Below are 13771 nucleotides of genomic sequence, written 5' to 3' on the forward strand. Positions count from 1 at the left end.
GTGCCTTTTTCCTAGGGCTGCTTTCACAAATCACTTAAAGTGTAGACCAGCAATCACTGGTTTGATGAAGTTAAGCTGCTGGAGCCTTTTTTAGTCTAAAGCCTTTCCTATGTCTCCCTCTGCTGGATAATAACTCATGACATAAAGGAAATATTTAAATAGTTGTGTATATATAGAAGAAGCAGTAAGGCTAGGCAGTACTTAGTTGTTACATTGATTACATCTGTGCTAACAAAAAAAAAGCAAAAATTGTTTATTCTACCTGTGTGGCACATAGAAAATTAGACAGTTTAAAAAAAATAAATACATTCAGAATTACACATATTTTTACAGAAAGTCTAATATAAAATAATGTATGTATACCACCTTAATGATGTTAACATGCAGTTTTATGTCAGATAAATCTGTTTTGGTCTGCATATAATTGGTCAGAAGTTTGCAGTTCATACATCTGAAATGTAATCTTGTTACTGATGACAGAACACTACACTGAAATCTCGTGAGCAGCAGCCGTTCTAACTCCAAGTTTACAGACACACACACATCTGCACATTCAGTGTAAATGTCCTGTTTCAAGTATGAAAGTAAGTCAGACCACATAGCAGATGAGTTAGCTAACATTCATGGCTCCCCACGAAACGTGTCTGGCACATCATGTAGGTGAGGCTGACGAAGACGACAGGCAGAGACAAAAGGGTAACTGCTGGAATGCCAAATAATCAAAGCTGTGTCACCGTGAGGCTGTTTTCTATGTGAGCCTTCAGTTTTCGTAAGTGCTTCTATTACAAGATGTCAAGGTTTTTTTCTTCTTCCAGCGGCAGTTTCTATATTCCTCTTCGTCCTCATCACGGTTTGTGCTTAAAATATGCCTCCACTGTAGAAAAGGAGAAAGAAAATAGAGCCACATGAGTTAAGAAAATAGTGGCACGTTCTTCTATGTATTAAAAAACGATTTACAGTATTGTGCAAAAATCTTGAGCCACTCCTTATTTCTTTATATTTTGCTTCCAAGGACCCGACTTTGTTTCATTCTTTCTAAAGATCTTCTTTTGACATCAGCTGCTTTTTCACTCACTTTAAGTCCAGGTCTTGTTCTTGACCTGAAGAATATCTTATGTTTTGTTTCGCGAAACCATTGAAGACTAACCTGTTACTCTTTCAAGCATTATAAGGCATTTAGGACATGAGCCGGTGCTGTCTCTGCACATAACAGACTAGAACCAATTTAAAATTTGTTACTTTCTTTTGTTGAATCTTAACAAATGCCAAAGATAACACAGTTTGACAGGTACAAAATAGTATTTATGTACTAATAAGGTGATTCCCAAAGAGCTTTGAGCTAAAAAGTGTACACAACAGTGTAAGTTTCTACAACCAAGCTCTGTCATGGTTTTCAGCCAGTTGTGTGTCAGATTTTGTCAAAATTGGTGGAAATATGAGCCTTGCATCAGATTGGCGATCTGTCCAGGGTGTACCCTGACTCTTGCCCTATACCTGCTCCAGTCCACCCACAACCCTAATAAGGATGAGCAGAAAAGGATGTTTGGATGGATGGACGATGGAATTATGAACACAGAAAAGTATCTGATTTTGATCCACTGTGCAATACTATCTAGAAATTGTCAGATTGGCAGCAGCTTCATTTTTCACTGCAAGTGCAGTAAAAGCATACCTTTGATAGAAAACACACAATGGGACAGTATCAGCCATGGATTGGCCTCCCCAGAGCCCGGAGGTCAACGTTACTGAATCAGTGTGAGATCATCTCAACAAAGAATGGAACAAAAGCCAGCCAACATCCAAAGAAGAGCTTTGAACATCCTTAAAGAAGCATTGAGAACAATTCCTGATAACTATTTACACAGCACTTTTTTGTATCTTTGCACATTTCCTAGCAAAATATTAAAAAATGAGGGGTGGCTCGAGACTTTTGCACAGCACTGTATGTGTTTTGTAATTTTTTTTTATTTTAACCTGCATACTCCTGAGGCAGCATTGGTCTGTTAATAACTGTAAGGAAAGCAGTGATCCATTCTTTCTGCTCCACTTCGGTCTCACATGCAAAGAGGAACTTCCTATCTGGGGTCACTATTGTTATTCCAAATGGCCAATGGTAACCCTGGATAGTGGAAGGGAGGTTGGGAAGCACAATGTAGCCATTTTCCTGACTACCGATGAAGACCTCACCACGTGCATAGGCATCCTACAAGCAGAGAGAGAAGCAGTTTTAATGTATGTAATGTAGTTTTATGTACCTGAATCAAACTTAAATTCAGAAGAGTTAATGGATATGGAAATTGCTTCATTAAAGTATAAAAACACACAAAACGTGTGAATAAAATCAAAGGCGCTGTGCTAAAGGCTACTTGCACAAATTCTGGGTCATGGTCTCTTAAAAACAAGAATTGACTGTAGAGAAACATCACAGCACCATCTGCTGGTCACAGTGTGTAATTAAAATTATTTTCATATGTTTTACTGGTGAAACTTTACTACCAGTGGATCCTTGAAATACAAGAGCCTCCTGTCATCCATCGTAAACCACCTCTTCTTGAAGCCCTCTGTGTGCTGCAGGACAGAAAACAAGACATCGAAGTCATCTTGACGGCATCACTGTGATTTTTTTATTTTATTTTTCTCCTGTGCTATATGATCGGCAATTTATCTACACAAAACAAAATCACCTTTGGACCAGTCTTCTCCATGTAGCCCTCTTTTAGGTAGTTTCTGGTTACCTTTGGCAGCAGCTGCACAAAGAAAAAGAAACATACTCAATCATTTCAGGAAAACGTTTGATTTGTTGTTCGTTTCTTTTTTAACTGTATATGTGCGCATGCTTATATTAAACTGACTACTGGTTTGCAGTTAAACCACATTGAGAAGTTGTTGTGATTTAGTGTTTTACATAAATAAAACTGAATTGAATTGAATTTGACATTTTAGAAATAAATACAGTTTACCGAGCTGTACTGAAGTTAAAAACACCTGCAAAAGGTTTAAATTAAACCTCTACATGAGCTTAAATCATGAGTACAGCAACCAGATTGAAGCACAAAAGATGCCATTATTGTGTGCAATATTACCTTCATAATGACAAGTTCAAAAGAAAAGGAAAAACTTGTCTTCAGCCACCTTAGTTGTAGCTGCCTTCATGCAGGAGCCCATATATGAGAGCACTTACTCACCTCAGAGTTTAGAGCTAGAGGAAAAGCCACCTGCAGGTAGCGCAATCGAGCTGCTCTGATCCCATTGAACCAGTCCACTATTTCCTTAAGAGAAGGACATAAGGAAGTATAATGGCTAAGTTACACATTATCATGTCATTTAAACCATTGGTCCCATCCCCAATTAACTCCACTAACAAGGTAACTTCTTAAAAATGCTTTGTAAGAAAACCATCTGAAACTAAGCTATTGGCAAATATATTGGTCACTATTTTTAATTAAACAGATCCCTGTGATGCTCTTACTAAAGTAAATTTGTTACATGTTGAATTGTAATTGCCAACCTTTTCCTCTAGAGGGACACATTAACTTTCCCAAGCTCACGATTTCCCATCTGAAACACCAAACGGGGCATGTCAACTCACCTTTCCATCCTCGTGGTAAACAAAGACATTCCTAGTGCTGTTGTCCTTTAAGTAGGTTATCTGCAGGCCATGGGCAGTGCCCATTTTGGATGGCTGGAAAGTGGCATTCAAAGTATTGATCTTCATAATCGCTTTAGGCTCTTTGGCCTGCAGAAAGTAAAGACTTTTTGTTAAACATTCTCGCCATTATCAAGGCTGTTTTTGCACATTATTAACCAATTGTAGACTAGGAGATAACCACATTTGCCAAAACACACAGGCTCCTTATTTATACAACTTCATATATTACAAAGAGAAAAATCAGGACATGTATGAAGTGATAGACTGTAAGCAAAACAGACAGAACTCACGTCATGCTTGTTAAAGTATTTAAGCACACCCTCTCGCTCGGACAGAATAAATTTTCGGCTTAGGTATTGTCCATTGTCTCTGCCACGTTTCCACAGAAACCCTTCTCTGTAGCCTGCCAGGAGGAGAGAAACACAGGTTGGGGGTGAAAGCAAAACAACTTTTATTAATGCTGAAAATCTCAGACACACATCTAAGAAATGTCCACAAATAAACAAACTGTTATTAACTTGATAATCAGATAGATAAATGTGCACTGGGTGATTTAGAGCAAGAAGAAAACTGTCACTTTTAAGGCTGATCCATTTACATTATAAAACAATGATAGCCTCTCTGCATATACTGTAGCATTGGCATTTGTTTTGGACCTTTGTTTCTGACCCTGTTCAGTGTTCAGTTCCCATCGCTTATGTTCATGCTATGTTTCAAATAAAATCTAAAATTATATGGTTTAATTTGCTTTGCCAGGTTAACTCCTACTATTTTGATATATTTAGACAGAAATTGTTCTGAAGAGTTGCAGCAATTGCACAATACACAAAGCTTTTATATCCACTTGCCATTAAAAAAAAAAAATTGACTCATGCCGCCTTACACTCATGGCTGACACTTTAATTCCAGAAAGCAAGTACGGAAATCCCTAAACCCACATTGTCTTGCTAAATAGGTTTAAACTAATCCAAATGCTAAAGAAAACATAATCTATATTATTGCACAACCACGTCTTGTGGTTACTCATCCGGTGAATTAAACGCCTATTACACAATCGCTTGAAGAGCTAACCAGTAACAACATTGGTGGAGGCCACTGAAAGACATACTGATGACCTTGTGCTTGTGTGTGTACCCTTTTAGTATTTGTGACCACTGTTCTAAGAACCTCAGTAATGGCTTTTACTATACATAAATAATTAAGCTTCTACTGATCTACAAGCCTGAAAATGACTGAAACAAATATGCTAGCACACACACTAAGCACGTTTGTTTCATAGCTGTAACTGAACAATCGGGAGCAGTGAATGACTCCACTTATTTTTAGTCATACCTAAATAATCATGTCAATCATTCACCTATTTTCTCCTCCCCACAAACACATAGACACCCACACAGTAGTAGATGGTCCTATTCTTGACCATGGCCACACACAAAACCGTAATAACATTATTCTCATACAGACAATTAAAACTGAAACACTAAGGAAATATAAAATGCACCCAAATAACAGAGAGCTAGATCCTGATGCTGAAGTTGATACGAAATCAAAAAACACTTGGGTATTGTTCCTCAGCTGTTACTCTACCAACACTGTGATGCTACAACGCAATCGCCATAGTCACACGTGAACTACAAAGTTTCCCCATTTTTACATGTAGCACTCAAAAGGCTAATTAGGCAGCCAAGTGTTTAAGGGTGCATACTACGTGAGCAAATGGTCTTAATCAAAATTAAATGGAAATCTGACTGGATATGAATAGCTGCATGTGTTCCTAGTAATATATTACATTGATTCGTCAGAAACAACGAAAACTACTTCCCCCGCAAGAAACTGTACCAAAAAAAAAAAAAAAAAAGCACCTCAGTTAATTGCTGCTGCTGCATGAGGTTAAATACATTGCTATAGAGGCCAGAGGCTTCAAAATAAGAGGAGGATGTGCCAGAAATTTATACAGTAAATTACAGTACCTAGAATTATGGTACACCTGCATCTTTCTTCACTTTCCTACTTAAATATGCATTTTGAGTCACAAATAGAACCTATTGCTGTGGCTGAGCAATAGCTTCATCAATAATTTATGAACCTGAACCTGTTTTCTTCCACCTCTGGGATGGGGTCAAACCTTCCACAACGACAGAACAGAGGAGAAGAAGAGAAATGATTCACTGAGATAACAGAAAGTTAAAGATTTGCAAACACTTGGAAGAGCAAAGGGAGTTTCGGATGGCAGTGTCCGTCTCTCTCCAGATCCTGCACAGATGAATACTGCATGTTTTGGCATAAAATCTATGTGCGCTGTTGTATACAATGCTCATGCACAAAAGAGGGCATTCTTCCTCCACGGCAGGCACGCATATTCACATGCTCTAAACCTCTGCACAGCACAACACAAGGGAGCATTGACAGAGAGACAAAGTTTGACTGTCATGAGACTATGATAACAGGGCTTTATATTCTCTACCTGCAACTGAGAAGACTTTTAGTTTCTGCATGCAAACATCCATATGTGTGCCAGGATCTTAGCCCAGACTCAAATCTGCGGTCTACATTTTAAATATGTTCAGCTGACCTGACTAACACGAGACCAGAGCAATTAGTTACAAACCTTCCTGCTTGCCTTGCACATCTACTCTGCAGCACTAACAATACAACGCACAATACACTTCAGATTGTATATTGGCACACAACAAAAGCAAATCTTAAGCTTTATGCTAATTTTTAAATGCACGAGGTTCCTCAGAGACACCCAGTGACAACCTCATACGACTTAGTTAAAAGGGAACTGTGTTGATTTTACCCATCACATTCTGCTTCCTCATCATGTGGACTACAGCATGTGAACCTACCATCTGTGATGCTGCCCTACTACAAATTCTAAGACACAATCGCACACACACACCTTCTGAAGGTGTGGTTTTGAGTAACAAAGTATTGTATTATATAATGTACAATTTTTTTTTAAACTGCTTTCTGTCGGGTTGAACAAAATTTAACTTGCCTTGTTTCCTGTTTTCCAAACAGACGTTACCAGGGGAAGCAGTCTTTCAAGCTTGATAGTATGTATGGTTTGTGACCATCATTTCTTATCTGGGTAACATATACACACGTCTGACAGCTTCCCATTTCCTCAGACTTTGCTCAACTCTGAGTAGTTGCTAAAGAGAAGAGTGGATTTCTCAGAACTTAGCAGCATTGTAACATTGTGGGGTAGGCCTATCCTTTATGTGTGGCTCTTTTAAATAAGATCCTATGAATAGGTATGAACACACAACACAAGATCCCCATTGCCCTGAAAAACAAGACAGCCTGCTCTGGAAAAAAAGGTCTAATCACAATAAAAATACTTCAAATTACTCCGTTCTACTAAATCATTTATCTCAAAGAGTGCCGGGTTAACTATTCACACATTAACCTCAACTTTTTGCCCATTTTCAGCACTTATATTCTGTATCTAAACATTTCATACAGTGTCCAAAAAAGTTGTAAATATTAAAATAAATAATAATTTATTGTCATTAATACAACTACGCCTATCTTTTTGGCACCGAGTTTGGTGAAAACCATACATGCAGTGTGTATAAAGGTCTTAAAACAATATATAAATAAATAGTTACCAACAGTTCAGACATTGGTTAGAAAGAATAAAGATGTATAAAGATAACAATCGAATAACTGGAGTTTTGTTTTTATATAAATAAAGTTTCTCCTGTCATCGGTGTTAAATATATCATCTGCTTTAAATATATACATTTTCTGTTTGCTATTTTATTTAGGTTTTGTGAATCGACTGCATACTGCCCTTGCGACTGTAGAAAAAAAGCAATTTTTATGCCATGATTTAAACAGCATAGGGATTTTCTGTTACACACCCAGCGATGCAATGCACCTCATTTTACAATCATGGCCATTGTGCAACTCAACAGACGATACTGACGATATGAAATGAGAACTCTAAATGTAACGTCCACTAATGAGGGTGTGTCCATATTATTCAGAGAAGTGAATAAGAGAAGATTGTTTTGGAAACGCTACATAATCTTCGCATCATAATCTTAGCTGTGTCATACATTCGTGCATGCGAAAATCACAATAGTCATAACAGGCAGACTCATAGTAGTCCAGTCTTGGCATTTGCACACTCATTGCCAGTCAGTGGCAGAGGCGTCCGTTATTGATTAACTGAGTCTGGTTTCCACTGGTGCTTCTTTGTCTCTTATGAGATTGCATTGGGCAATTAGCCAGACGTCCATTATGAAAGGGACATGATTCAGCACAAAAGGCATGGATAAGTGTTCACACATTAAGTTTGAGTTTAGATAAACTAAAATGAGAAAAGGGTGTTTTGGTAATTAGTGAGAAACGAGAATAAAAAGGATCTGTAGGGCAGAAAAAGACCGTTTTCTTCACTTGATGACATACCCTCATTGTCTCTGCAACATAAGCCATGCTGACACACCATCTATCTCTAAACAGCTGACTAATTGGGCTGGGCTATGTAAATGAGCACTGGGTGATGGTGCCTGGTGGACCATGACTATTTATTTCCTATTACACCCTTTGATGCCATTACCAAGTCACATAGTACCTCCTGCAACAACAGCACCTGCCAACATCTCACCAATTAAGCTGATATATCTCATTTCTGTTTTTATGCCCTTCAATTATTTTCTTTATTCCCAAATTCCTGAATTATTACTTGAAGTGGAGGTGGTAAAGTGGCGTGTTTTCTGTCCTCGATCCTTGTTTGGGTTAATAGATGACGCTTTCTCGCTGATTCAATCAACACTGAATGGGTGGTGCAGCGTAAGACGCAGAAATACATCTTCTTTTGGTCATGTAAAAGGGTATAACTATATGCATATAACTGTGCACAGGTATGTTGTATTCTTACCTGCCGAGTAGGGTTCCTGCTTTTCCACGCACAAAAACTCCTTCCTCTCGTACTTGGCTCGGATCCACTGATCCCGCAGGACCCTGCAGAACAGAGGCTGTTAGACACTCAGCTCTGCCTGGGTTTGATGTTTACTTCATGCCTCAGCTAATTTGTTGTAAACATCTCATTAACTTGCGCAGATGCCGACCCTCGTGGATTCATTTTGTGCAAACATCTATCAAATACAACCTCATCATCTTGTAATTATCATTTGTGTCTCGCCTCTGTCAGTGTGCCCCAGGGTGGCTGTGGCTACAATGTAGCTTGCCATCACCAGTGTGTGAATGTGTGCGTGAATGGGTGGATGACTGGATATGTAAAGCGCTTTGGGGTCCTTAGGGACTAGTAAAGCGCTATATAAATACAGGCCATTTACAGGCCATTTGTCCTGTTTCAAACATAATAACGATTAGATGGTGTGTGATGTTCTTTAGCGTCATATTCTTCTCCTTTTTTCCATTTTCTGTATTTTTTGGTTCCCTTAATAATAATAATCATAATAATTGCACTTGTATGCATCTTCTCAGTATGTTCAAACTGCTGCGGTATTACTGTGTGTGCAGCTCTTCACTGTAGTAAATGGATCTGCCTTTTTCATCCCTATTTTCTTCACTCATCAGTCACCCCTCCAAAACACAACACATGCCCGTTTAGACTTTCTGACATGACAGGTCACTGTGGTGCTGTTCAAAATTGTTATTTATATCGCTGAACAGTTAAGAAGAAACCCTCGTGCTGAATTGCTGCTTCCTGTTCATACTACAGGAACTGGGCATTCTTATCAATGTCATCCTGCCAAACCAAAACCACTTGTTAATGAAGACATCCATTTTCCCAACAGCTGCAGGCTTAAAGGCACCATTGCTAATATTTACTGCATAAAATAACAATTAATTTAGAGCATATATAGAGAGAAATTTACTAGTTTTAATAGTTTTCAATACTTATTACTAAAAACAAAAACAGTTTCTGTCATATCCCACTGCTTTGTGCTTATCCATGTTGCAGTCATAATAAGAAAATGGAAACCTTCTTTCAATTTAAAAGGTTTTACATATCAAGACATAATAAAAAATAATCTGGTCCTTAGCCTGTGTTAAAATGATCATCATCACCCCTTTGTCACTGTGCTCGACTGTTGGTTTGGTGTGTTTGTGCTGAGGTGCTGCGTTTATTTTTTTTTTACCAAACATAGTTCTTGGCATTATGGCCAGACTTTTGACTTTTGGTTTCATCTGTCCAAAAGGCATTGTTCAGGAAGATTTCTGGTATGCTCAGATGCAACTTTGCAAACATAAGCCATGAAGGCGGCATCAAGGCGACCCTTCTAAAGTGCCATATTTCTTTTGTTTTTCTAATTTTCTACTGTCATGTACTTTAACATTTAACATGGTTGGCAAGAGGTCTTACAATGTTTTCCACTTGTGAAGAATCTTTCTCACTCTAGGAAGATGGACTTGAAATTGTTGGAAAATGACCTCATAACCCTTTCCAGACTAGTGGGCAGCAACAATTGCTTCTATAACATCACTGCAAATGCCTTTCATCTTGGGCATTGTGTCAGTGCGTATCTGAATGATCCAGAACAACAAGCTGCCAAAACTTCTTTGTTTGAGGTGCTCACACTTACTGATGATCAATCAATCAAGTTCATTTGATTAGTAGAACCTGTGTGCTACCTTCCCTCTCAATCCCTAAGGTTATACTTTCACACGGCTTCTGCAATTTGGCTTAATCTTTGTTAAATATACAATGGCACAGTGCAGTATGTCGTGTATTGTAGCTTGTCTGAGGTTGTATTTACCAAATTTCAAGATTTGCTGAGGAACATAATATTTTTTATTATGTACTAATGTGTAAAACCTTCGAAGTGAAAGAGGGTGTACTTTCTTTACATTTTGACTGCGTATTTAGAGGTGACTCAAACATAAAGTGGAACAAAAGAGGATGGATTACTTACGTGCAATCCTTGAAGGTGGGGCAGTAGTAAAAGGCAGGAACTAGCTGTTCATATATGGCTTTGGCAGCATTGTTACCAACAGAGTCCATAAACTGTGGAGGAGGGGAAAAAACATTCACTCTATAAGGAATATCTGTTTGTGTTCAACGCTTTCTGTAGATATTCAAAATGCTGTGCTTGGAGCTCAGTGTTAGTTTGGCTGACTCTTTGCCCAAAGTTTGACTGCTGCACTTTTGTGTCTTCGTATTTAAAATTGAGGATGCTGCTCAGCACGCAGAGAAGTATACACAGACACGCCTTTGCATAAGTACACAAAGAAGCTGGTTGTGTCCGTCAGCTGCTGGCCCATTTCTTTTAGTCCAAGCTTAATTCATATAGATGACCTTTATTATTTTTTCAAGCAGAGATGCAAGGGGAAGTGTGGGAGACAGAAAGATAGCTGCTCATAGATGCTTGAGAGAGATGGGTGCAGATGTGATTTCAAGCCTGATTGCTGATCCCCACTTACTAGAGGATCTCCTACTGGGTTTCTCACCTCCAACTCAGAAGGGGTCCAGGGATCCAGAATAAGAGATTTGACCTTGCTGATCTGAGCAATGTTTCGATGGAGGCCTGAGCAGCTGTGACACACAAACACGCCAAGGGTGTACGATGCCCACTCTGGGCCTGTAATGCAGGATAAAGAGGTATATGACCACACACACACAAAATATTTTACCTTACGTAACTGCCACACTGAAAAATTCCTGACAGACACTAATGGTTCCAAATAGTAACTGGGAAAAGTGGTTATCACAGGCAAATAGAACAACCATTGCTGTAGTTGATTAAGATTTCAAATAAACACAAATATGTTACAAATGTCGCCTGAGAAAGAACAGAAATCAGCACAGGCAGAAGCATAACAAGATTAAGACAAGCCAACGATAAAAGCTTGCTTGTTTCTCGGTCATTCTGCCTCTTCGTCTTTAACATAAGCAGATGATCAGCGCACAGCATAAATAGATTTCCACATATGCTCACTATAGTATACACAGGAAGTTACTAGTGCGCAATAAGCTTGTTTCTAGGACCTAAATTTAGGCAGCCTAAATCTTCAGTATTTATATCAAGACCCCGTGTTTTTAATAAGCGTCTGTATGCAGGAATAGATACATAAATACACATCACATTCACCTTTAACATGAATGCTTAAGCAAAGGTTTAAAAGTTGAAAAGCAGGGAAAGAAAAAACTTCACAGAGTTTTATGTATACCACACACTCTTCTTTTTTTTTTTTTTAACTCATGCAGTATGACAAGCTGCACTAAATGTTTTTAAATTTAGTACAGAGAACAAACGCTGAGCAGGGTTATAATACAGTGAAGGTGTGAGGAGATGCAGATATATTTCGAAGTTTAATTTTTAGCGTCATTGCACTGACCAGCGTGAGGCTATATTATACCTGCCATTGTGGTTATTTTGTAACTGAACCGCAGAACTGGGGCAACAAGATTGGTGTCAGCATTCAGCAGCCAGCCTTTAAACCGTCTCTGAGGAAGGCAAAGCCGCACACATGCAAGAGAGCATGAGAACAAAGAGCTCGATTACTTCCTCGAGCATAATTTAAAAACTGTGCACATGCGAAACCGTGTATCTGTAACACTGAGACAAGATGCTGCCGCGTGGTTAGCAAGTCCCACGCCGACTCACCCTCTCGGTCTAACACTGAAGTCATTCTACACAGAAAGTGTAATGCACGCAGAGCCTAAAAATGTATGAGTGTGTTCAAAACTTAGAGCTGAAAGAAAGGACTCCAAGAGAACTGCAGCCGTGTTTATTACTGGTATTTTAATATGATGCTCTCATGTGCTTGTCGCCTTCCACACAAGAGAATCTTGAAGGCTGCAGAGTAGATAAGTGAAAGTAAATTTCACAAGCAACACCTTTTTGAAAATGCATGCATGCTCTCATATACTGAGCTGCAGATTTGATTAATGTTAAACAACTAGGTGTGTTCCTCAGGGTGTGTGACCACATGTCTGCAAGCTGAAAAAGAAAACCAACCACGTACATAAACACCCATTTGGCTACTTAGCATGAACAGTAAAAATAATAATAATAAAAAATTTTTTTACTGAAACTACTGAAAACCTCCGACTGACAGTATTGGTTGTTGTTGTGGGTTTTTTTTTTAATCAGAACTCACAAACGTATTGCATCAGTGTGAAAATCTTCATTGTGTCAACTATCGCACAGGTGTCATAACTGCCCGAGAAGAGAAACTAAAGCAGTTACGTTCGTGTGTCTCAGTTGGGATTGCCACAGAATGTATGAACACTCTTAAAACTGGATGTCCAGCATCTGAGAGTGACTCCACTCCTCCAGCCTACCTGCAGCTCCACAGTCGGCACAGTTCCCATTCCCAGGTTTGTCCAGAAGCGCTTTCACACGCTGTCTGATCATTTCGTGATCGGAGGTCATTTAAGTTTAACCTATTTTGCTCCGACGCCTGATCAACCCCTAAAATCCTCCAGCATAGAAAGTAGCCCAGATACTGTGGCCGGACGAACTGAAGTAAATTCGCAGGGCGTCAGAGCGCGCTTGGCCAAACAGGAGCGGTGTCGAATTTAGGTGGTGCCTCGATGAGAAGAAGAAAAAAAATGAAGCACGTTCAGCGTTGTGTAGATGCTTTAACACTGAAACAGCAAATGCAAACACAACTCTTCTTTGTTTATTTGGAGGGAGACCTCCAGTGGTCATAATGGAGACTTACGCAGAGTGGAACCACCCATATTTGACCTCTTCCTCGCTATTTCACTTCACTACAAAATGTAGTCTGCCAGATCAGTCATTCAAATCTACTAACAAACTCGGCAGGACCGGTCACACAGAAAAGAACAATTTAGATCAAGGTTTGATTAATTTAAATATGCTAGGGACAAACTGATTTTAATGTGTATAATAACTGCATTTCTTTTAGATCTGTTCCATTAGACTGTACAGAGGTACATTGTAAGCTGACTCACTGGCACAGTTTACTGGACATCCTCATTAATAAAATTCGTTTCACCGCACCATTTCCTGTTAAAGAAGATTAAGACTGCATGAAATTTACTATAATCGTGATAGAAAATTTCATGGGAAAAGGGAAATATGTGAAGAAGGAGCCTATTTTTTACAAACCCATCCAACTATACCAGGAATTATATGCTGAAAGGAGGTAATAAAGGAAGTAATGAGGAAA

The 13771-nt window shown here is 38.9% G+C and overlaps 1 protein-coding gene across 1 annotated transcript; it reads right to left on the bottom strand.

Moving 5' to 3' along the window:
• Positions 1–229: 229 nt before the first annotated feature.
• LOC113020725 (arf-GAP with dual PH domain-containing protein 1-like) lies at positions 230–13057 on the bottom strand. Its single transcript, XM_026164928.2, has 11 exons — positions 12918–13057; positions 11081–11211; positions 10546–10637; positions 8544–8626; positions 3940–4052; positions 3590–3736; positions 3186–3269; positions 2685–2747; positions 2497–2568; positions 1975–2203; positions 230–874 (listed from the first exon to the last, which is right to left on the bottom strand). Exons 1-11 carry the CDS (start codon positions 13006–13008, stop codon positions 846–848), a joined length of 1134 nt encoding a protein of 377 aa, XP_026020713.2. The 5' UTR covers positions 13009–13057; the 3' UTR covers positions 230–845.
• Between the last annotated feature and the right edge of the window lie 714 nt (positions 13058–13771).

This window comes from Astatotilapia calliptera, chromosome 4, assembly GCF_964374335.1.
Source record: "Astatotilapia calliptera chromosome 4, fAstCal68.1, whole genome shotgun sequence".
Classification (NCBI taxonomy): Eukaryota; Metazoa; Chordata; class Actinopteri; order Cichliformes; family Cichlidae; genus Astatotilapia; species Astatotilapia calliptera.

Bases quoted from the DNA above. Each gene is read 5' to 3' on its own strand.
- LOC113020725 (XM_026164928.2), bottom strand. From the start codon at position 13,008: ATGACCTCCGATCACGAAATGATCAGACAGCGTGTGAAAGCGCTTCTG. The intron at 3,737-3,939 runs GTGAGTTCTGTC...TACTTTCTGCAG, and splicing joins AATACTTTAACAAGCATGAC to GCCAAAGAGCCTAAAGCGAT. The intron at 2,204-2,496 runs GTAGTAAAGTTT...CTCTGCTTGTAG, and splicing joins TGTATTTCAAGGATCCACTG to GATGCCTATGCACGTGGTGA.